Source organism: Erinaceus europaeus, chromosome 22 (genome assembly GCF_950295315.1).
Source record: "Erinaceus europaeus chromosome 22, mEriEur2.1, whole genome shotgun sequence".
In the NCBI taxonomy this organism is placed as follows: Eukaryota; Metazoa; Chordata; class Mammalia; order Eulipotyphla; family Erinaceidae; genus Erinaceus; species Erinaceus europaeus.
In genome coordinates this window covers 15,455,334-15,477,092 of record NC_080183.1, presented here as the reverse complement: position 1 = coordinate 15,477,092, position 21,759 = coordinate 15,455,334, and the positions used below count along the sequence as shown (strand labels likewise).

Sequence of the window (21,759 nt, the reverse complement as noted above, 5' to 3'; positions counted from 1 at the left end):
GGGGATAGTGTAATGGTCACGCTATTCTCGTGTCTGAGGCTCTGAGGTCACTCTGGGAAAACAAACAGAACAACAAACAAAAGGACCTACTTTGTTTGTTTGTTTTTCCTAGAGCCCTGCTCAGCTCTGGTTGACAGTGGTGCTGGGGGCTGAACCTAGAACCACGGAGCCGTGGGCAGGAGAGTCTGTTTGCAGAACCATTATGCTGTCTTCCCAGCCCCTGTAATATGTTCCTTTATTTTAAAGATTTCTTTATTTGGTAAGAGAGGGAGAGGGAGAGGAAGAGGGAGAGGCTACGGGACTCCACAGTTCTGGCATGTGGCAATGCCTGGGATCGAACCTGGGCCCTCTGAGGCCCAAAGCATGTAACACCGCGCTCTCTCCCCAGCCCCACGTCCTTTAAATGGGTCAGCAAAAGGGGCCACTGAGAGGCGGAGCGAGAGTCCACGGCACCGAAGCTGCCTTCAGCGAGGTGGGGGCTGGGCTCAAACCTGGACCGAACTCAGTGGGTGCCCCGCTGGGGAGCTACTCTGCCCGCCCAACAGAGCGGCTTCTTGGGCTTCGTGCAGCTGGCAGTGAGGACCCCGGGGTCGCCCCCAGAGCGACAGCACTGCAAACGCTAGCAGGAGGAGGAAGGAGGCCCCGCCACAGCCCGCAGCCCCGCCACCCCTGCTGACTCGGTTGCAGGGTCCCAAAGGGGATCCCTGACTGTGTCCAAAAGGGTTTCTGCGGGCCCAGGCAGCAGTGCATGTTTCCCTGCACAAGGACCCGGGTTCAAGCCCCTAGCTCCCTACCCACAGGGAGGAAGCTTCATGAGTGGTGAAGCAGGGCTGCAGGTGTCTGTCTACCTCCCTCCCCCCCTCAATTTCTCTCTGAAAATATCTTAAGGAAAAGAAGAAATTTATTTTAAAAAGAGGAGGAGGAGGAGGAGGAGGAGAAGGATAAAAAGAAGAGGAGGAGGTGAAGAGATGGGGAGGAGAAGATGAAGAGGAGGGAGAGGAAAAGGAGTAGGAGGCAGAGGAGGGCAGGGGAGGAGGGCAGGGGAGGAGGAGGAGGAGGGAGAGGAGGGAGAGGGCTTTCTGAAGCCCAGCACCCATCAGCCTGTCGTCATGTCACCTTGACCCCTTGGTAAAGGACACCCAGGGGCAGCTCAGCCTGCCTGAGCCCCGCAGATGCTGGCAGACAGGCACCTGGCCCTTCATGCCCACTGCAGGGTGGACACGGAGCCCACACAGTGGCCTGGCCACTACACGTAGTCGTGCCTGCCACCGGCTCACGCCCACCACGCACAGCCAAATCCCGTCCCCACGAAGGGACCTGGTTGTGTGGCTCGGGGACGCCCAGAGGAGTGGCCCGGCCCAGGCACGAGTCCAGGCCCCCAGGCCCCCGGAGAGACACGGCGTCCCCCGGCCCTACTCGGTCATCACCATCGTTCTCGGCCGCGACCAAACTTTGTTTAACGGGCTGCTGTTACCTTCTGCCTCACGTGAGGGGGATTTTAAGCAGGCAAATGGAAGAAGGTCTGATTGAAGATGAAGTTAAGTGAAAGAAATTGGTCTCATTTAGCTGGTGACAGGATTCATCTGTGTCCCCAAGTCCACCGAGGTGGCATCGTGGGCATTTCATATTCATGAGCTGCGGCGACACTATGTCCCTCATTTAAAAGAGCCGTGTTCAGCAAATTCTGTCCCTGTGGACACTCTGTGCATTTCAGGGGCTTGTCAGAGAGACATCAAACGCTCCAGTAACCAAATACCAGAAAATGGCTTTAATTAGTGCATCTCAATCGGATAAATAATTTTTTTCCCCTCTGAGTGAAAAAATGGAGACTTATAAAAGGGAGGGGGAGGAAAGGGGGTAAGGGAGCAGTGGGCAACAGGCCTCAGATGCACCAAGGAACAAGGGGGGAGACGTTCTCAGGGGGCCAGCACCCTGCACCCCCAAACCAGGGCCCCTGGGGCAAGCGTGTGGATGGGGCACTGCACTGAGCTCTGTTCCTGAGACTTCACTGGGTGTCACAGGGACGGAGAGGGGCCGTGGGCAGCATCAAAGGGAACAGCTCCCCAGGCGCACACGGACACACAGGCGGACAGGCAGACATGTGCCCCAGATGCGGAAGGGTCTCTGTGTGCCTGCCCTGGTCTCCCAGCTGATGGGGAAGGACAGCAGACCTGAAGAACATGGAGCTGGGCTGGGGAGACAACACAGCGGCTCTGTGAACGGACTTTCACACCTGAGGCTCGAGGTCCCAGGTTCAGTCCCCAGCACCGCCATCAGCCAGGGCTGAGCAGGACTCTGGAATCTCTCTCTATGCCTCTCATTTACATTAAAAATACATACATACATGCATGCATGCTGGAGGACAGCATAATGGTTACACAAAAGACTCTCTTGCCTGAGGCTCTGAGGTCCCAGGTTCAATGCCCAACACCATCATTAGCCAGAGCAGAGTAGGGCTCTGGTGTGTGTGTCTCTCTCTCCTTAAATCAAATATATTTTTATAATTTTTAAAAATTTTATTTGTTTATTCCCTTTGATTGCCCTTGTTGCTATATTGTTGTAATTATTATTGTTGTCATTGTTAAATAGGACAGAGAAATGGAGAGAGGAGGGGAAGACAGAGAGGGAGAGAAAGACAGACACCTGCAGACCTGCTTCACCGCCTGTGAAGCGACTCCCCTGCAGGTGGAGAGCCAGGGGCTCAAGCCGGGATCCTTCCGCTGGTCCTTGCAATTTGTGCCACATATGCTTAAGTCGCTGTGTGACTACCCGACTCCCAAATAAAATATTTTTTTAAAGACTATGGAGCATGCAGGCCAGGAGGTGCTGCTGTGGATAAAGCACTGGACCTAAGTGAGTGGATTCCTGGCAGTGAATATGTCAGAGTCACTCTGGGCCTCTCTGCTTGTATCTCTCTCACTAGTAAATACATCAGTTGAGGGAGGGAACACTGCTCCTCAGACCCCCTCCCTCTCTACAGTGACAGCCACGGGGCCTTGGGTTTCTCAGCTCGGCACAGCGAGGCTCAGCAGTCAACTTGACTCCAGGCCTAGTACCCTGTGTGCTAGGTCACCAGAGGGAAGGAGCCACGGAGGCCACACCCACGAGGGACCTCCCGTCATTCCACCCACGTTAGGGCCAGGGGGTTCAGGGTTCACAGGCTGTGCACAGGCCCTCGGCCATGGCTGAGTCTTGGCTGCAAGTCTGAGGCCGGTGTCCCTGAGAGACTCCGTCAGCTGCTTCTGCTGCCGGCCCGCCTTCCTCTTCCTCCTCCTGTTTTGGTGACTATGGTCATCACCTATTGGTGCCTGCATGGTCTCACTGTTCTCAGCGTCCATTTTAAAAAAGTATTTTCTATTTATTTATTTTGAATGGTAACAGAGAATTGGGAGGGAAAGGGGGCGATAGGGAGAGAGAGACAAAACAGAAAGACACCTGCAGCCCCCCTTCACCACTCACGAAGCCTCCCCGCTGCAGGTGGGGCCTGGGGGCTTGAACCTGGGTCCTTGTGTGCCGTCATATATGAGCTCTATTGGGTGCAGCCCCCTCAGGCCAGGTCAGGCTTCTCTAGGAGAGATCACCATTCAGCCCAGGAGAACCACCGTGGGAGAAGCCTGGACCACCTGCTGGAGCGACCATGGGAAGCAGGGACAGTGACATGGGCAGTCCCCACCAGGCCAGCAGCTGTCCCCATGCGTGGTGACCCCTGCCCCTCCTGCCTGCAGAGCTGTGCTAAGGACAGGGCAGGCGGGCAGGGGTGTGAGGTGACGAGGCAGGAAGGGACAGGGAGGGAGGGGCTGTCCAGTGAGTGACAGGGCACAGGGTGACAGCCGCCCTCCTGGCCACGCTGCTCCCACTGGGTGCCTTCCCATTTTCTATTCCCCCTTGAAAGACGACAAAATCTTGTCTTTCATAAGTGCCACCGGGCCACCCCCCACACACAACACTTCTGAGCCGTCTCCTCTGAATGGGGCCACAGGGGCGACAGCAGCTGCGGGTTTTGATCACGGCGGCTCCAGATGGGGGTTTCCCCAGGCAGGTGAGGAGCCTTCCCGCCGCCCCCTCTTATCAGACTGGGGGGCGGGCGGGAGGTGGTCCTGGGGGGACCAGCGCCACAATCCAGCTGCCTGCCTCCCTTCCTGACCCTCCCGGGGCCCACTCCTCGGGGCTCAGGAATGAGGACAGAAGTGGGGGGACACACACACTCCCCAGCTGGGCACATGGAGTGCAGCCTCTGCCCGGGCCAGAGGGTCCCCCGCGCCTCTTCCTGCTCTCTTCCTGCTCCTCCGTGCTCCTGCCACCTCAAGTCCTTTGGAAGCTCATCTCCACGTGTGACGTTCCAGGAGGGACGTCCCTGCCGGAGGGCCGTGTGAGACGCGGGAACATGCGCGACCCTTACACGTCACCTACGTGACTCCGGCTGGCGTGTTGGCGCTGAGCAGCGCGTGGGGCTGTCAACTCAGGAGAATGAGCACTGATCACAGCCGGCGGTGGCCCTGCTTACAGAGAACTCGGAGCCTTGTCTGTCCCCATGTGCGTGGAGTCTCTGAGAGGCAGAGTGGCCCCATCATCCAGTGAGGACAGTGTCATAGACCCAACTGGGGTCAGCTTCATCCTGTCCTGAGCCTTCTGTGCTCAGCCGGGAACAAGGCAGCGACCAAAGCCACAGATAAACGCTCTGGCCTCGGGCTGGGGAGACAGCCATAGTGGTTTTGCAGAGACTCATGCCTGAGGCTCTGAGGGTTCGGTGCGCAGCAGCACCATGAACCAGAGCTGAGCAGGGCTCCACAAAATCGATAAAAACGAACAGAACATTGTGGAACAGCCTCTGTGAGCCTCAAAATCATCCCTGGAAGTGGGGAAAAAAAAAAACAGACACAAAGGCAGGTGCACCTGGGGCTGGGTGAGTGACCTTGTCACCATGCACAAGGACCTGGGTTCAAGCCCTTGGTCCGTACTGGGGGCTGGGGCGGGGGGAGCACGTCATGAGCGGTGGCGCAGTGCTGCAGGGACCAGGTGCTCCTCCTTCTCCCTCTGCACCTCCCTGTCTCTCACCTTCCATGAAAAAGAAAGAAAACAGAAAAAAAAAAAGGCGGGGGGGGGGGGAGGAGACTGTCAGCAGTGCGGGCGCTGAGTCCCCAGTGGTAGTCCTGGTGGCAAAATAAAAGGAAGAGAGAGAAAGGGAAGTAGAGGAGTAGAAAGACAGAAAGAAAGAAAGATAGAGAGAGAGAGAGAGAGAGGGAAAGAAAGAGAGAGAGAAAGAAAGAAAGAAAGAAAGAAAGAAAGAAAGAAAGAAAGAAAGAAAGAAAGAAGAAAGGGAACGATGAGCAACACTGTCCCGATTTGAAGCAAGACCACAAGTCTACACACTCAGACGGGTCAAGCGTGGTAAAGGCGAAATCAGACAGACACAAGGGGCGCTGCGGAGTCAGGAGGGACGGAGCTGAGCACCCTGGGCTCACGCCCTCCGGACACGAGGCCCTCGCGCTGAAGGAGACACAGGGCCATCCACTCCAGGGCTGGTGACAAGCCAAGACTTCTCCAGACAAGCCCTCCTGTCCTCCGTCCGATGCACGCACCCCCCCAGCAGAGTCCAGGGACCCCCAGCCCCAGCCCCAGGGCTCTCCTACCCTTCAACCTGCCCCCCCCCCCGAGACATAAACCTCTGAACCGGGACCCCGTCCAATGAGCACCAATCAGCCCCAACCATCACCTCCCCCCTGGCCACAAAGATTCCCAGACCATCTCCCCTGCTCCGGGTCTACGGTGTCAGACAGACAGAGAGACAGAAGGAAGCCACCCAAGCTTCCCCCAGTGCTGTGGGGGCCTCGGTGGAACTCAGGGCGTGCTCAGGGCACAGCAGGTGCAGGCAGGCCGGCTGTCCAGGTGAGCCATTCCACCAGCTCTGAGCACAGGCTCCTGCTGTGGCGGGCGCTGGGGTCCTGGGTTCGAGTCCTCCCTCCCACAGTCAGTCAGTGGCTGGGATGGTGGGGGGGCTGCATCCTCCCCCGGGAGCCTGTCCTGCAGTTCTGGGAACCCTGCCATCCTGGGGTGGGGGTGTCTTACCTCCACCGTCATCCAAGGTCTCCTGGCTCTGCTGTCTGAGGCGCTGGCTATCCCCCCAAAAGAAGAAAGTGACGGTGAGCTTCAGCCCCCCCGGGGGCACCCACACCCCACCCCGCCCTCCCTCTACCCAGAAAGCTCTCTGGCAGCCGTCTCTGGGGAAAGCTCTTCTCAGTGCCGCCCCCCGCCCCCGCTTGTGCCCACCAGCAAGGCAGCACCCAGGGCTCAATCTGCCACAAGCCCCAGGTGGGGGTAGACGGGGCAGTGATGTCCGAGCACGACCCCAGGCCCAGACTGCAACCCTCCGTCCTCGTTTAAGCCGTCCTGCGTGAAGCCGCTGGGCTTCACCGCTCCAGGCTGACTGTGAGGGACGGAGAGGCAGAGGCAGAAGGTGCCAGTGCTGGCGGCCGGGCTCGAACCCGGGGCGTGCGAGCCCCACTGCCTACTTCTGAAGGGGCTGAGCTCGCAGTGGCCACCAGGCCCACCCTGTTGAGATGGGCACTGCGAACATACTTTTTGGTTTCTTCCGAGGCCTTCCTCCCCAACCTGGAAAAGAAAGACAACCTTTGTGACAGCCCGTTGGCCTTCGTGTGTTGGACCTTCTGAGCGTCTCCCGAGGGCTCTGTCCTATGCCCTAAGAGCTTCATTTCCCTGGATTCCTCTCTCTCTCTCTCTAAAGTTATATTATTTACTTATTATTGGATAGAGTCAGAGAGGAATTGAGAAGGGAGATGAGGTAGAGATGAGAGAGGCAGACCTGCAGGCCTGCTTCACCACTCGTGAGGCTTTCCCCCTGCAGGTGGGGCCCAGGGGCTCGAACCCGGGACCTTGTCACTGTGACGTGCGCTCTACCAGATGCACCACCATCTTCCTTCCTTTCTTCCCTTTCTCTTTTTTCCAGAGAGACAGGGGGAGAGAAGAGACACCTGCAGCCCTACTCCCCCGCTCGTGAGGCTTCCCCCCTGCAGGTGAGGACTGGCATCCGTGCCCCCGACAGGCTGGGGGAGGGGTGCCCACAGGCCCCGCAGGCGGCGGGAGCCCGTCCCCGCCACACATGGGTTCAGTCAGGACACAGACGCCGGCGTTCCCCTTGGGTCTGGGTTTGCCGCTGGCTGGCAGGGGTCCCTCTGCCCCCGCCGTGAGCTGAGCCCCGCCTGAAGGGAAGTCTCCCTCCTCATTCTCTGGGGTCCCCGTGCCCTGGGCTGTGCCCAGGCCTCCCTCAGGACGCCACCCGTGTGCCCCGGACCACGAGTCCCCCACTCCCCTCCTCCTGTGCACCGTGTCCGGTGTGTCTTCAGGGGCTGCGCCCGGATGCCGGCACGCTGGGGGTCCGGGTCAGCTCCCGAGGACACAGCAGGCGTCGGGGTGACAGGCTGGGAGCAGCCCGCCAAGCGGAAGGGCGGCCAATAGGGCAATTCCTGGGCGCCGGCCGCCCCCTGCTGGCCCCGTTGGAATGACACCACTGTCCCGGCAGGAACGTTTATCAGGGAGGGATTCAAACACGGAGAAAGGGGTTAGGGGCAAACTCCGTTATGGAAATAGCTGACGTGGACGCACACATGGCTGCTAGAGGAGCCCGGGGCCCAGCCGGCCACAGGCCTGGACGCCTGCCTGGGAGGCTGCCCCATGCCCGGCCCTCTGCCCCCAAGCCTCAAACCCCAGGGCTGAGCTCCAGGCCCCCTTCAAGCTTTCTGAGAAGCTTCTAGACCCGCACACCCCACCCTCTGCAGCCCACGGTGCCATCATCAACACCCAACACCCTGTTTCTCATAGCGAGGACGGGGAGGCAGCCCTGACAGCCCCACTCTCTCATCTCCAGAAGACAAAAGTTATAGTCTATTAAAAACAAACAAACAAACAAACAAAAACAAAAAGGGGGGTCTGGGAGATGGTGCACTGGCTGCGTGCATGTACCACATACACAAGGCCCCGGGTTCAAGCTCCTTGTCCACCTGCAGGGGGGAAGCTTCATGAGTGGTGGAGCAGGGCTGCAGTTCTCTCTCTCTCTCCTTACCTCTCAACTTCTCTGTGTCCTAGCAAATAAAATAAAGTTTAAAGAAAAACTGTGCGTGCCCACGGGGCTGTGGTGAGAGCAGTGAGGTCCCTCGGGCCTGCGCCCTGCCCAGGAGGCCCATGTGGGGGTGTCAGCACTGGGGCCTGGGGGTGCGGACTGAGCGCGCCGGGCTCGCCCTACTCCCCCGACGCCCCTCGGTGACCCCCATCACCTCTGGAGCCAGGAGGCCGCCGGGTCATCCCGCACCGGCCCGGGCTCCGTCTGTGGCGTCTGTGGAAACGCAACAGCCTGTCTCTCCGGCCTGGCGGGCAGCGCCTCAGCGGGGAGAGCAGCATCCACAGTGCAGGGCCGGGCAGGGAGCGGCTATGTGCGGCGGGTTCAAGCCCCCGGCCCCAGCTGCAGGGGGAGGCTTCCCGAGCAGGGGGCGGGGCTGTGGGCGTCTCTATCTCTAGCCCTCCTCGCCTCTTTATCCAGAATAAATTAGTAAATAAATAAAATCTACTTTTTAAAGAAAAGTGTCAAAATGAAGCACCTGGTCTCGGAGAGGAAGATTCTAGGCAGACATTGTGTTCCAGGCACCAGACCATGGAGGGGACACAGCGGCGTCCACACAGCGGCGTCCACACAGCACCATCCACACAGCAGCGTCTACACTGCACCGTCCACACTGCACCATCCACACAGCACCGTCCACACAGCGGCGTCCACACAGCACCGTCCACACAGCGGCGTCCACACAGCACCGTCCACACAGCGGCGTCCACACAGCGGCGTCCACACAGCACCGTCCACACAGCGGCGTCCACACAGCATGCCTCCCCAAACCCTGTGGGCTGCAGTCTGACCCAACGGAGTCGCAAGCAGCAGGACAGAGGAGTGGGCGATGCCAACACCAGGGCTGGAAGGCCCAGCCCGCAGCACCGCGCGGGACCCTGCACACCAACGGCCCGCAGCGCCACAGACGCGGGGCGGGTGGGGCGGGCACTGCAGACACGAGGCGCAGGCGGCTGGGGTCTGGGGACCAGGTGTGGACCCTGGCTGCCCGTCAGCCCAGCTGGGAAGGCTGCATGGGGCGGGCCTGCATGGCGATGCAAAGAGCGCCTCGTCTCCCAGGCGCTGACACACACACACCCACAGAGTCCTGATCACCCAACAAGAAGAAATTCTCTGGGGCTGGGGGGGGGGGGTCTTCACATGCTATCACGAACTCGTGGGCTTGCAGCTATCCACCCACAGGGAATCTTCCGAAGACTAAATTACTCGGGGCCGGCACGCCCCACCAAGCGCTCACATCACAGTGCGCAAGGACCCAGGGTCAAGCCTTCGGTCCCCACCTGCAGGGGGGAGGCTTCACAAGTGAAGCAGGGCTGCAGGTGTCTCTCTGTCTCTCTCTTCTGCTCTGTCTCTTCCTCCCCTCTCAATTTCTGTCTCCATCCAGTAAGTGAAGAATGTATTTTTAAAAACTACATAAGCATGTTCCGTGCATTTACATATGCCCCAGTAATTCCCCACTCTTTCTTTCTTATTTTAAAAACTTATTTTACTTTAGTGAAAGAGAGAGAGAGAGAGAGAGAGGACCAAGAGCCCTGCTCAGCTTTGGCTGATGGTGGTGCTAGGGATTGAACCTGGGACTTCAGAGCTTCAAGCAGGAGAGTCATTTGCAGGATCATTTTACTATCTCCTTGGTCAAAAAAAAAAAAGTTTAACAACAACAAAAACCTTTTTTTTTTTTTTTAAGGGAGCAGGGAGCAACCCAGAGGTGTGGTCCAGGGGGCTCTTCCTTGGGGGGACACCCACACGCTGGCCCCACGACCCCACCTGTGTGTCCCACCCCTGAGCCGCCTCCCGAAGAAACAGACACGGGGGTCCCCAGCGCTCAGCCCGCAGAGGCCGCATGTCTTTGCTGTGGCAATGACACGTGCGCAGAGGACAGGGCCCCTTAGCATTCTTGCAACGTGCGCACCATTGAGAGAGAGAAAGAGGGAGAAAGAGGAGGTGGAGGGCTGGGGCGACCTCAGGGTGGCACGTGGCCGTCCCCCCGCGGCCCCTGTCCCCCTGTCCCCGCCACCTCGTGCCCTTGGCGCGTGCGGAAGTGGCCGGCGCCGGGCAGCCGCGTGGCCGTGCAGACTTCTGTTTGGAGCCGAGATGGACAAGGCAAAATTGTCAGGAGGAGCTGTTAGAAAGTGAAATATATGGTGACAATTCCACCCCTGCCGTTCATCAATAAACTGACAGATCATTTAGTGTCAATTACGAGTGATAGATGGACAAGCCCCCCGATCCCGAGCGAGAATTAATGGCGGGGAGGAGAGGGTGATTGGGAGTGACGGCTGACATTGAGACAAAGTCCTCCAGTCCCCGAGGGGCCATTACTGGCCCGGCTCCCTCGCCGAGAAGGCAGGCACGGACCCCCAGACGGACACTCAGGGACAAAGCTTAACCAGACGCCCTTCCTGCCTCTGTCCCGGCCCCGTGGCCCTTTGCTCAGCTCTGTCTGTCCCCCAGCCCCGGTGGCGCTGGACCGAGGACTCCTGGCGCCGAGCTGCGCTCTCTGGGGTGGTCTGGCCGTGGGCGACGGACAAAGGACGGGCCTGAAGTCCACCTTCCCTGCCGACCAAGGCTAAGGGTCTGCCTCCTGTTGCCTGGGGGGCTGGGGGCTGTGTGAATCCAGCAAGGGGGGTCACTGAGACCCTCGGCACCCTCCTGCTTCCTGCTGGGGCAGCCTAGGGCCCCCGAGCCAGGCCTTCCTGCACCTCCCTCAGTCTCTCTGGGGGGTGTCTGTCCTGCAGAGTCCCAGACATGGTTATGGGCTGGGGGTGATAACCGACCTGCCCCAGTTCCTTTATTCTATTTTATTTTTATTTATTTCGGGCAGAGAGGGAGAGGCACTGAGAGACTCCACCACTCATGAAGCTTCCCCCCTGCAGGTGGGGAGTGGGGACTTGAACCCGGGTCCCGGTGTGCACTCTTTTGCATGTGCCACCGCCCAGCCTCTGCCCCTGACTCAGAGATGATTGCTCACTGTGGGGGCCTGGAGGGGCTGGGGCAGGACCCTCGTGCAGCCTCTCACGTCCTCACTGAGGGGTCTCTGCACCCCATCGCTCCCGCCTCCAACAGCCCCGGAGCCCCAGCAAGCAGGACCATGGGGCAGGGGCGCCAGGGACCCATGGGCAGGGCAGGGCAGGGATGCCGTGGGGCCCCACCCACAGGACAGTGGGGTGCGGGCTCCCCTCTTCTTCCCCCAGAGACCCACAGCTCCTGATGGTTCAGCCGGCCCTTGGTCACCAGTGCTGGGGGGACCAGCCCCACACAGGGACGGGACCCGGGACTAGCTGTCCCCCAGGAACTCGTGACACAGAGGACCCCGGCTGTGGTTGTGGGCTGTGCCAGTGTTCCCAGCAGACACGGCTAGGCCGTGGGCATCTCGGGCAGACAGCTGGCAGTGGACGCTCCATGTCTGCTGAGAAACCAGCGAGCTGACAGAGGGGCATGGGCAGCCCCCACGGTGGTAGCATGAGTTTCAGGGAAGGTGGGGGCGCCATTTGGGGTGTGGGGCTAAGGGGCACACTCAGGAGGAGGGGTGGGGAGGGAGGCAGAGACAATGTCCCGAGGAGAGAGGAAATACCACCTCAACAGTCCCAGGGAATGTCCAGGGGCAGCAGCCTCTGTCTGGGAGCCCCCAAGACTAAGCCAAGGTTATGCAGAGAGTGTGGACAGGGGGCCGGGTGGTGGCCATGCACAAGGACTGGGGTTCAAGCCCCTGGTCCCCACCTGCAGGGGAGAAGCTTCACGAGTAGTGAAGCAGGGCAGGGCTCCCTCCCTCCCTCCTTCTCCCCCCCCCAATTTCTCTCTGTCTTTACTCGAGAAAGAGAGAGAGAGAGAGAGAGAGAGAGAGAGAAAGGGAGGGAGGAAGGAAGGAAGGAAGGAAGAGAGAGGGGAGTCAGGCGGTAGCATGCCTGGTTGAGCGCACGTTACCATGTGCAATGACCCAGGTTCAAGCCCCCGGTCCCCATCTGCACAGGGAAAACTTCATGAGTGGTGAAGCAGGTCTGCAGGTGTCTCTGTCTCTCTCTCTCTCTGCTTCTCTTCCTCTTTCTGTCTCCCCATTCCTCTCAATTTCTGGCTGTCTCTATCCAGTGAATAAAGATAATTTAAAAAAGAAATGGGGAAGAGGTATGTGGGTGGAGGGTCAGGAGGTGGTATACCTGGTTGAGCACATGTTACCATGTGCAACGACCCAGGTTCAAGCCCTGGGTCCCCATCTGCAGGGGAAGCTTCATGACTGGTGAAGCAGGGTTGAAGGTCTCTCTCTCTCTCTCGTTCCCTCCCTTCCCTATCTCCCCCTTCTCTCTCAATTGCTCTGTGTCTCTATCCAATCAGTCAATCAATCAAATACATTTAAAAATATAAGATAAACCCCCCCACACCCAGGCGCTACCACTCACCGGGACATCCTCAAGGAATCGTCCGTCCACCCGCCCTGCCTGCGGGGTGGCTTGGGCGGCGGCCCCTGTGGGAGAGGAGAGTCGCAGGGTCACTGGGTGCTGGCGTCAACCAGACCACCCACGGGACTTGCGCCTGGAGGGACAAACTGGGTGCCCCCTGCCCTTCCGGTGAGCACAGAAATCGGCACGCTGTGTGTGTGTGGAGGGGGTGGAGGCTTGGCAACATCTGGAGTCCAGGGAAATAGCTCGAATGATGCAGCGCCAGCCTCTCATGCCTGGAGCTCCCGGTTCGCGCCCCGGCTCCTCACGTTCCAGAGCGGCTCTCTGGTTCCTCTCTCCTCCCCGGGGCCTCCTGGGAAGCTCTCCTCATGTGTGGCCAATAAAATACAAGGCTTTTAAAAAACCTGGCAATGGCTTCCAAAGGCCTTGGAAATGCTCAAGATGGGGCCAAGCAGTGGTGCACGCGGTTAAGCATACGTGTTGCCATGCTCAAGGACGTGGGTTCAAGCCCCCACTCCCCACCTGCAAGGGGGAAGCTTCACCAGTCATGAAGCAGTGCACATGGCCTCCCTCTGCTTCCTTACCTCTACTTCATTCTCGGTCGAGATTAAATCAGGGGGCAGGGGGAGCCACAGAGAGCCTGTTTACCTCAGAGCCAGGCGGAGTGACCAGTGGCAAGGCTGAGAAAAGGGATGGAGCATTCCCAGCATGGCGACTTCACTCAGCCCTGCCACTATCACTCATGTCAAGGTGGGGGCGGGGGCCGGCGGTGGTGTGCTGGCAGAGTGCACCTGTTACCATGTACAAGGACCCAGGTTCAAGCCCGTGCCCCCCTGCTGCAGGAGGGACGCTTCATGAGCGGTGAAGCAGGCCTGCAGGTCTCTGTCTCTCTCCTTCTTGATCTCCCACGCCCCTCTCAGTTTCATTCTGTCCTATCAAATAAAGTAGAAAAAAGAAAAAGGGGGGCAGGGGTAGACAGCATAACGGTTCTGCAAACAGACTCTCATGCCTGAGGCTCCAAAGTCCCAGGTTCAATCCTCTGCACCGCCATAAGCCAGAGCTGAGCAGTGCTCTGGTAAATAAATAAATATTTTTTAAAAAGAAAAAGGAGAACATGGCCTTCAGGAGTGGTGGGCTCATACTGCCAGCAAGGAAACCAGCAACAACCCTGGTGACAATAAAAAAAAGAAAAAGGGGGGCGGGTGGTAGCACATCGGGTTAAGTGGACATAGTTGAAACTGCAAGGATCCTGGTTCGAGCCCCTACCCCATCAGCAGGGGGTAGGGGTCGCTTCACAGGCGGTGAAGCAGGTCTGCAGGTGTCCATCTTTCTCTCCCCTCACTATTTCCCCTTCTTCTCTCATTGTTCTGTGTTCTACCCAATAAATTGAGGAAAATGGCCACCAGGAGCAATAGATTCATAGCGCAGGCACGGAGCCCCAGCAATAATCCTGGAGGCCAAAAAAAAAACAATCCTAAAAGCCAGAGATGACAAGGTGTGGAGGCCCCAACTCAAGAGGCATAACCCCCAGTGAATGATGGGAAAAACACTCAATTTGGGCAGATTTACTACCAGGTAACATGACCCAAACTTTTCCTTGTTAAAAAAAAAAAAAAAAGGAAAAGAAAGCCTTAGAGTGTGCAGCCCCAGGAGGGACAGAAATGGGGGCGGGCAATGGTGGCCCTGGCCCCGTGTCCCACTCCTGGGAGCTGGAGTCACGACTGGAGTGTGGGAACAGAGCAGAGCAGCTGGGATGGGGGCAGGACCCCACATAGCTGTCCCGCAAAAGCAAGAATGTGTTCCCTCCAAAAATAAACCGGGCGGGGATGACACAGACAGGGAGCTGGGCGCGGAGGCCACGGGCCTAGCAGGCCCTGTCCCGGGTGCGAGCCTCGGGGAGCGGGGAGCCCGGGGAAGGGCCTCTTTATATGGTCCCGTCCGGCTGGAATGGCCAAGTCACAGGGGGCCCTGGGGCCTGACGAGCTTCTGATCTTTATATGGTTGCCCCGGATTCTTGGGATGCCGGCACGGGAAGGATGCCGCAGTGCCAAAAAAGGAGCCTTTTGGGTTGAGAAGCTTCTCGCACGCTCGCTCTTGAAAGTTCCGGAGAAATGACTGTGTGTCATGAGAGGAGTTAGGCCCCTGCTTCCAAAGCAGCGGGCCCAGTGGGCAGAGATGCCCCACAGAAAAGACACCGGGGAAATGGGAATGTGGGGCCGACTGTACAGTCCACGCCTGCCCTCCGCCGGCTTCTAGAAGGTTCCAGAGTCCAGGTGGGGCCGCAGGCTGAGAACACACCCGCCCCTGCTCCAGTGCCCCAAAAGGTGCAGCTGGGAGAGGAGGCTGAGGATTCTGAGCGTGTGTGTGGTGCCCGGGGCTGTCCTCCACGGCACAGGCTGGGGCTCCCCCTCACACTAAGGTCACCAGGTCCTGGAGGGGAAGTGTCACCCAGCTTATGACTGACCCTCTGCGGGCAGACACTGTATTTTGTTTTTTTTTTAACTGGATAGGACAGAGAGAAACTGCGAGAGGAGGGAAACAGATGCCTACAGCCCTGCTTCACTGCCTGTGAAGCTTTCACCCTGCTCGCGTGGGCCCTTGCACTTAGCACTATGTGCTCTTAACTGGGTGTGCCAGGGCCCAGTGCCCCTTTTTCTTCCACTTTCCTTTCTTTCTTTCTTTCCTTCTTCCTCTTTTTTTTTTTTTTTTTTTTAATCACTAGGGCTCGGTGCCGGCACTATGAATCCCCACTCCTGGTTACCATTCCCCTCCCCTTTGTTTTCTTTCTATTTTATTTGATGGGACAGAGAGAAATTGAGAGGGAAGGGGAGACAGGTGTGGAGGGAGGGAGGGAGGGAGGGAGAGAGACCTGCAGACCCACTTCACCACTTGGGAAGCTCCCCCACTCCCTGCAGGTGGGGACTGGGGGCTTGAACAGCCCCTGCCCAGCCCCTGCACTGCTTTCAAGCTGCCGCAGCAGAGCGCACACCTTTTTCAGTGGACTTAAGACCCTTGCTTGTCAGGCGGTGGGCTCCCTGAGTGAACACATTCCCATGCACAAGGACCTGGGTTCAAGCCCCCAGCCCCCGCCTTCATGAGCGGTGGAGCAGGCATGTCTTTCTCAGTCTCTGCCTCTATCCAAAATAAGATACAATAAATAGAGTGAGTAAATGTAAAATAAATGAACAACAGAGTGACGCTGGAAATCAACTCTCAAGCTCGAAGGCTGTGCTGAAGGCTGCTGGGCTGCGCCCGCACGGCTGTCTCTGCTGCCGAGCCAGCGTCTCCCAGAGAACCAAGCGCCAGGCGAGGGAGACGTCCTGTGTCGGAAGAAGGGAGGCCGATGGCTGGCGGTTCAAAGCTGGTCTCAAGCGCGACAACTGGCGTTCACGGTCCGGCCTCCCCAGCGTCTTTTTTTCGCGCCCGGAGTCCCTCAGCTCCACCGCAAACATGGAGACTATGTCCCGAAACTCAGGGGTGACAGTGGTTACGGCGTCTCTGAACAGACAAGGATGGAACGCAGACAGTGGGGGCCAGGTGCCGGCGCACCTAGCAGGGCAGGGCTCCCATCACAAAACTCAAGGATCCAGGCTCAAGCCTCCAGACCCCACCTGCAGGGGGGAGGCTCCCGGAGGGGTAAAACAGGACTGCAGGGGTGTGTGTGTCCGTCCCCTTCCCCTCTCAATTTCTTCCCTCTGTCTCTATCCAAAATTAATAGATTTTTTTTAAAGGTAGAAATGGGGGGGGGGCAAGTGATGACACACCCAATTAAGTACATACAGTACAAAGCACAAGGACCCGGGTTCAAGACCCTGGTCCCTACCTGCAGGGGGGTGGCTCTTTGCAAGCAGTGAAGCATGTCTACAGGTGTCTGTCTTTCTATCTCCCCCTCCTCTCTGTTTCTCCATCTTATCCACTAAAAGGGGAAAAAGGCCTCCAGGAGCAGTGGATTCACAGTGCCGGCACCAAGCCCCAGCGATAACCCTGGAAGAAAGAGAGAGAGAGAGAGAGAGAGAGAGAGAGAGAGAGAGAGAGAGAAATGTAGATGGAAAGCTACAGCTGAGGGTACAGATGTGAGAATTCAGGGGCAGGCCAACACGGCGAGGCTTTTTGGGGGGCCGCCAGGCAGACTGGCTCCAGGAGCCCACTCTTACATCTCCACAAGCACTGAGCCAAGAGTGCAAAAGCCCTGGGGCACCCCGGTGGCCAGCAGTTCCTGGGGTGATCTCCCTGTGCCCCCCCCCAACAGGGACCAGCAGGCGGTCAGCTCAGGCCTCCAAGGCCCACGGCAATGACTCAGGGGAAACGGCGGCCAGGTCTCCGTCCCTGAAGCCACGAGTCACCACAGCTGGGACTCTGCCCTGGATGGCGTCCATCCCCTCACCCGGCTCTGGGGCCACAGAAATCAACCCTCCCCTCAGGGGGTACACCTTCCAGATGCTCCCCACCCCCCGCCGCCCCAGACACCCGTGTCCCCTGCCTTTTGTATCGCAGCCAGTATCGACATTCCTTTCAGCTCCCATCACAAATCCAGAGCTGGGCAAGCTGTCACACGCCACCCCCACGCCGGCAGGCCGTGTGCGCCATGGAGGGGCGGGGGACCAAGACCCTCCGGCCCTGCCCAACACCTAGTCCAGACTTGCTACGTCAGCCTGAGCCAGCTGGACAGAGCAGACATGCTCGAAGCTTCCAGAAACCCAAGTGCTCATGGGGGAAGGCCTCCAAGGCAGTCTCCTCCCACCGGGGCTGAAGAGAAGGTGCCGCGTGAGGTGGGGTGGGGGGGCTCGCCAGCAACCCTCCCCTGTGGCCCCCGAATCCTAACGGGGGCTCCCTGGCTTCCAAAATGGTGGTTCCCAAATTCTAGAGTCCACACACTATCAACATTGTAGAGATTTTTTGTTTGAGGGGGGTTGGGTGGGGTGCATCTGGTTAAGCGTACACATCATCATGCACAAGGAAGGACCCGGGTTCAAGCCCCCTGGGCCCCACCTGCAGGAGGAAAGCTTCATGAGTGGTGAAGCGGGGCTGCTGGTGTCTCTCTCTGCCTCTCCCTCTTTGCTTTCACTCACAGTTTCTCTGTCTTTAAAAAAATAAAACCTTTTTTAGAGAAAGTTTTGTTGTTAAGAATTGTTTTTAGGGGAGTTGGGCGGTAGCGCAGCGGGTTAAGCGCACGTGGCACAGAGCGCAAGGACCGGCGTAAGGATCCCGGTTCGAGCCCCCGATTCCCCACCTGCAGGGGAGTCGCTTCACAGGCGGTGAAGCAAGTCTGCAGGTGTCTGTCTTTCTCTCCCCCTCTCTGTCTTCCCTCCTCTCTTCATTTCTCTCTGTCCTATCCAACAACAACATCAATAACAACAATAATAACTACAACAGTAAAACAACAAAGGCAACAAAAAGGAATAAATAAATATTTTTTTTAAAAGAATTGTTCTTAGGGCTGGAGAGCCAGCTGGGGACTGAACCTGGGACCTCAGAGGCTCAGTAAGGTGAGTCTTGCAGAACCATTTTGCTGGTTCTCCTTCTCTTTCTCTATCTCTCAACCTCTAACTAAAAAAAAAAAAAAAAGCCCCAGTGATAATCCTGGAGGCAAAATTTTTTAAAAAGTAGTAATAATACATGAAAAAATAAGCACCATTGCCCCTCACAATTGCCCATCAAATCAGGAAAGGCACAAAGCGGAATTGGCCGGTCCCCTCGGACTCTACTGACTCAGGTCAGAGCTGGTGCTGCTCTCGCTTCCTCCTAGTTAACAGCGTTCACGGACCAGCACCAGAATGGGAGGCTCTCACCTCTGTTCAGCTCATCAGCCCACAGTCGGGCTCTCAGGCCTTGCTCTGCACTTTCTCAAACAGGCTCCCGGGTGGGTCCTAGTGGCCACCGCCAGCGGCAGCCTGGCAGGGAAGATGGGCCACGGGATGGCCATTCCTCCCGGGTTCCCTGCCCTCTCAGTCCGTGAGGAGGCCTCCCACCTCGAGGCCGCTGGCGCCAAGCTCTTCTGCTCTGAGGCTTCTCTAGATGAACCATTCAGAGAACTCAGCCCAGCACTCACGCAAGGCGTACTATACAGTGATGGGACCCCGGTCCCTGCGTGCCCGTGTTTCTGGCCACTGCTTCCGGGAGCACCACTCGCATCAGATACGTATCAGATACCTCTGCGCGGCGGCTAGCGAGCTCTGCTGTCCCTCTCGGGGAATCCACGAGAAAACGACACGACCCGGGGCTGAGACCTCTACATCCTCTTTCTGCCAGAAGTACCACTTGGAAAACAGACAGACAGCAAAACCATATTCCAGAAGCCAGTGGTAGGTCTGGATTCAGCAGTGGGAGAGGACAGGTGACAGATATGAGTGGTGAAGCAGGTCTGCAGGTGTCTGTCTGTCTCTCTCACCCCCTCTCCTCTCAACTTCTGTCTAATAATAAATAAAAAAGGAAGGGAGTAAGGAAGGAGGGGAAGGAAGGAGGGGAAAGAAGGAAGGAGGGAAGGAAGGGAGGGAGGGAGGGAGAGATCCACCACTGGGAGTGGTGGACTCAGCGCCCAGGCATCAAGGCCCATCAATAACCCTGGTGGCAAAAACAAACAACACAGATGCAACACACAGATCACTTTGCTCATATGTGGAGTCCAGAGAGCTGAAAAGCATGAGCTCGCAGAGGACAGAAAGCAAAGAGGACAGGCTCGTTCTGGGGCTCTGTGAGAACTGACGTGCCCCCCCCCCCCCCGTCGTGGGGACACAGAACTTCAGTGGCAGGTGTGGGGGTGAAACTCCTGCCCCCATAATCTTAGGATCTCGTAGACAATTAATAAATGACTCATCAAAAAAATTAGGCACCCCTGTTCAGTGGAGAAGCAATCACAGAAGCCAGACCTTCCACCTTCTGCACCCCACAATGATCCTGGGTCCCGGGGGACAAAGAATAGGGAAACTCGCAGTGGGGGGGGGATGGGATACGGAGCTCTGGTGGTGGGAACTGTGTGGAATTGCACCCCTCTTATCCTATGGTCTTGCCAATATTTCCATTTTTAAAAAACAGAAATAATTTTTTTTTTAAATTAGGGGCTGGATGGTGGTGCAGCTGGTTGGTGCATGTTACCACGTGCAAGGAGCCGGTCCCCACCTGCGGGGGCTTCCCGAGTGCTGAAGCAGGGCTACAGGTCTCTCTCTCCCTCCCTCCCTCCCTCTTTCTCTCTCCAAAAAGCAACTAAGTTGAAATTTTTTATTTATTTATCCCTTTGTTTTATTGATGTAGTTATTATTGTTGTAGTTATTGATGTCGTCATTGTTGGATAGGACAGAGAGAAATGGAGAGAGGAGGGGAAGACAGAGGGGGAGAGAAAGACAGACACCTGCAGACCTGCTTCACCGCCTGTGAAGTGACCCCCCCTGCAGGTGGGGAGCCGGGGGCTCAAACCGGGATCCTTATGCTGGTCCTTGTGCTTTGCACCACCTGCTCTTAACCTGCTGCGCTACCACTCATGAAAAATTTTAAAAATAAACATTCTCTTACTAAACCCCCCCAACAACCCAACTCCACTTCCTGCGTGACTGGCGCTCAGTGGGTGAGCAGACAGGCGTGTGATGGTGTACCCTACCCGAAAGACACTGGGCAGAGGTGGGTTAGCTCCTGGCGGGGACCCTCAGTGCTCCCAGGCTTGTAGGGAGCCAGCAAGAGAGGCTGTCCTCCCCCAGATGGAGGACAGACAGGACGGAGCAGGAGTGCTGCAGGGCTGGGCGGGGCTCCGGGAGAGGACACTGCGCCCATGGCCAGCTGGCTCTGGGGACGGTCAGCCGGGCCCAGCTGGCTGCGCCAAGGGGGGTTCAGGGCCGAGGCACGCCGAGCAGCTCCGCCTCCTGCAGACGGCTGACCAGCCTGCTGTGGGGTTCCCTGCATCCCTGGTGGAGGACGTCACCCCGGCACCGGGCTGGGGTCCCACCCACGGAGAAAGGGCGCTGGGGGATGCCACCAACAGGGATAGCCAGGCTTGTGAGAAAGGAGAAAAATGTCACCAAAAAAGGGTCAGCAGATAACCCATTGGGCTGAAAATAACTGCACGGTCGGCCAGGGTGCAGGCGGGGAGACCAAGCTCTCAGCACCCCGGGGAGCTCCAGCTGAGCCGGCAGCTGGGGAGATGAGGAAACGGCCTAATTTGGGAACGTGGACTCAGAGCATTGCTGGGATTCCAGAGAGGGACTCTGGCTCCCGGTCAGCTCTGCATCTTGGGAGGAAGAAAGGCTTGAGGGGCCGGCTGGGGTGGGGGAGGTCCAGCTGGGCCTCAAACACTGAAGGGATCCAGGGAAAGGGAGCTTATTTCTGCCCCAGAGGGATTCTGAATCTGTCTCTCTCGACTGGAGGTCTCTGTATCTCCCTTGACAGCGGGCAGGGCGGCAGAAGCACCTGGCCATAAGTCAGAGGAAGCAGGCCTCAGCCTAGGATGAACCGAGCTGCGTAACGCTTGTCTCCAAGCCCCGAGTGTCCTCGGCCTCTGCTTCCGGTGCTGCCACGAGGCTCAGCTGTGACATGGCCCAGACACACGCCGTTAGTACTACAAGGACAGGCCACGGAATAGAGAGCTGAGCCCCTGTGGTCTGGGAGGTGGCGCAGTGGCTAAGGCACTAGACTCCCAAGCACAAGGTCCTGAGTTCAATCCCTGGCAGCACATGGACCAGAGTGATGGCTGGTTCTTTCTCTCCTCCTATCTTTCTCATGAATAAATAAATAAATTCTTTAAAAAAAAAAAAAAAAAAGAGCTGAGCCCCACAGAGATTGGAGGCAAGTGAGACACACAAGTCACAGATGGGACAGTCCTGGATGGGACAGCAGATCTCTCTTCTACGGACTCATAAACTTCCTGTACGGCAGTGAAATCTTTTGGGAGGAGATAAGTGGGCGTTTCTGGGACAGGATGCGCAAAATAAATAAATAAATGAATACAAATAAAATGGGCTAGGAGACAGCCAAAAGCCTCTCCTGCCTGAGCTCTGAGGTCACAGGTTCCGTCCCCAGCACCACCATCAGCCAGAGCTGAGCAGGGCTCTGGTGTCTCTCTCTCTCTCCCTCACAGGGGCTCTTTTCAATTCAACAAATGTTCCTTGTTCTTCTCAGCGCCCTGCCTGCCCACCCGGGTCACAGAACCTTAGCCCACCTGAGCACAAGGAAAACCGGAAGGCGCCAGGGTCCCTGTGCCATGATGGTCGGCCATTTCTTGAGAGATTCCTGGGCTCTGGGCCTCAGCTTCCA

At 57.7% G+C, this 21,759-nt stretch overlaps 1 protein-coding gene across 2 annotated transcripts in view; it reads right to left on the bottom strand.

The window, feature by feature from the left end:
- The window catches only part of IFT43 (intraflagellar transport 43), a 34,107-nt gene that overhangs the window by 5,344 nt on the left and 7,004 nt on the right, over window positions 1-21,759 (bottom strand). For both annotated transcript variants that reach the window (XR_009547262.1, XM_016191298.2), the window contains exons 3-5: window positions 12,523-12,587; window positions 6,577-6,609; window positions 6,067-6,113 (exon numbers count right to left, since the gene is read on the bottom strand). Coding sequence is in view for 1 of the 2 variants with exons in the window: in XM_016191298.2 (XP_016046784.2) it covers window positions 6,067-6,113; window positions 6,577-6,609; window positions 12,523-12,587 (145 nt within the window). In the remaining variant the exon portion in view is untranslated. The remainder of the gene's footprint in view (window positions 1-6,066; window positions 6,114-6,576; window positions 6,610-12,522; window positions 12,588-21,759) is intronic.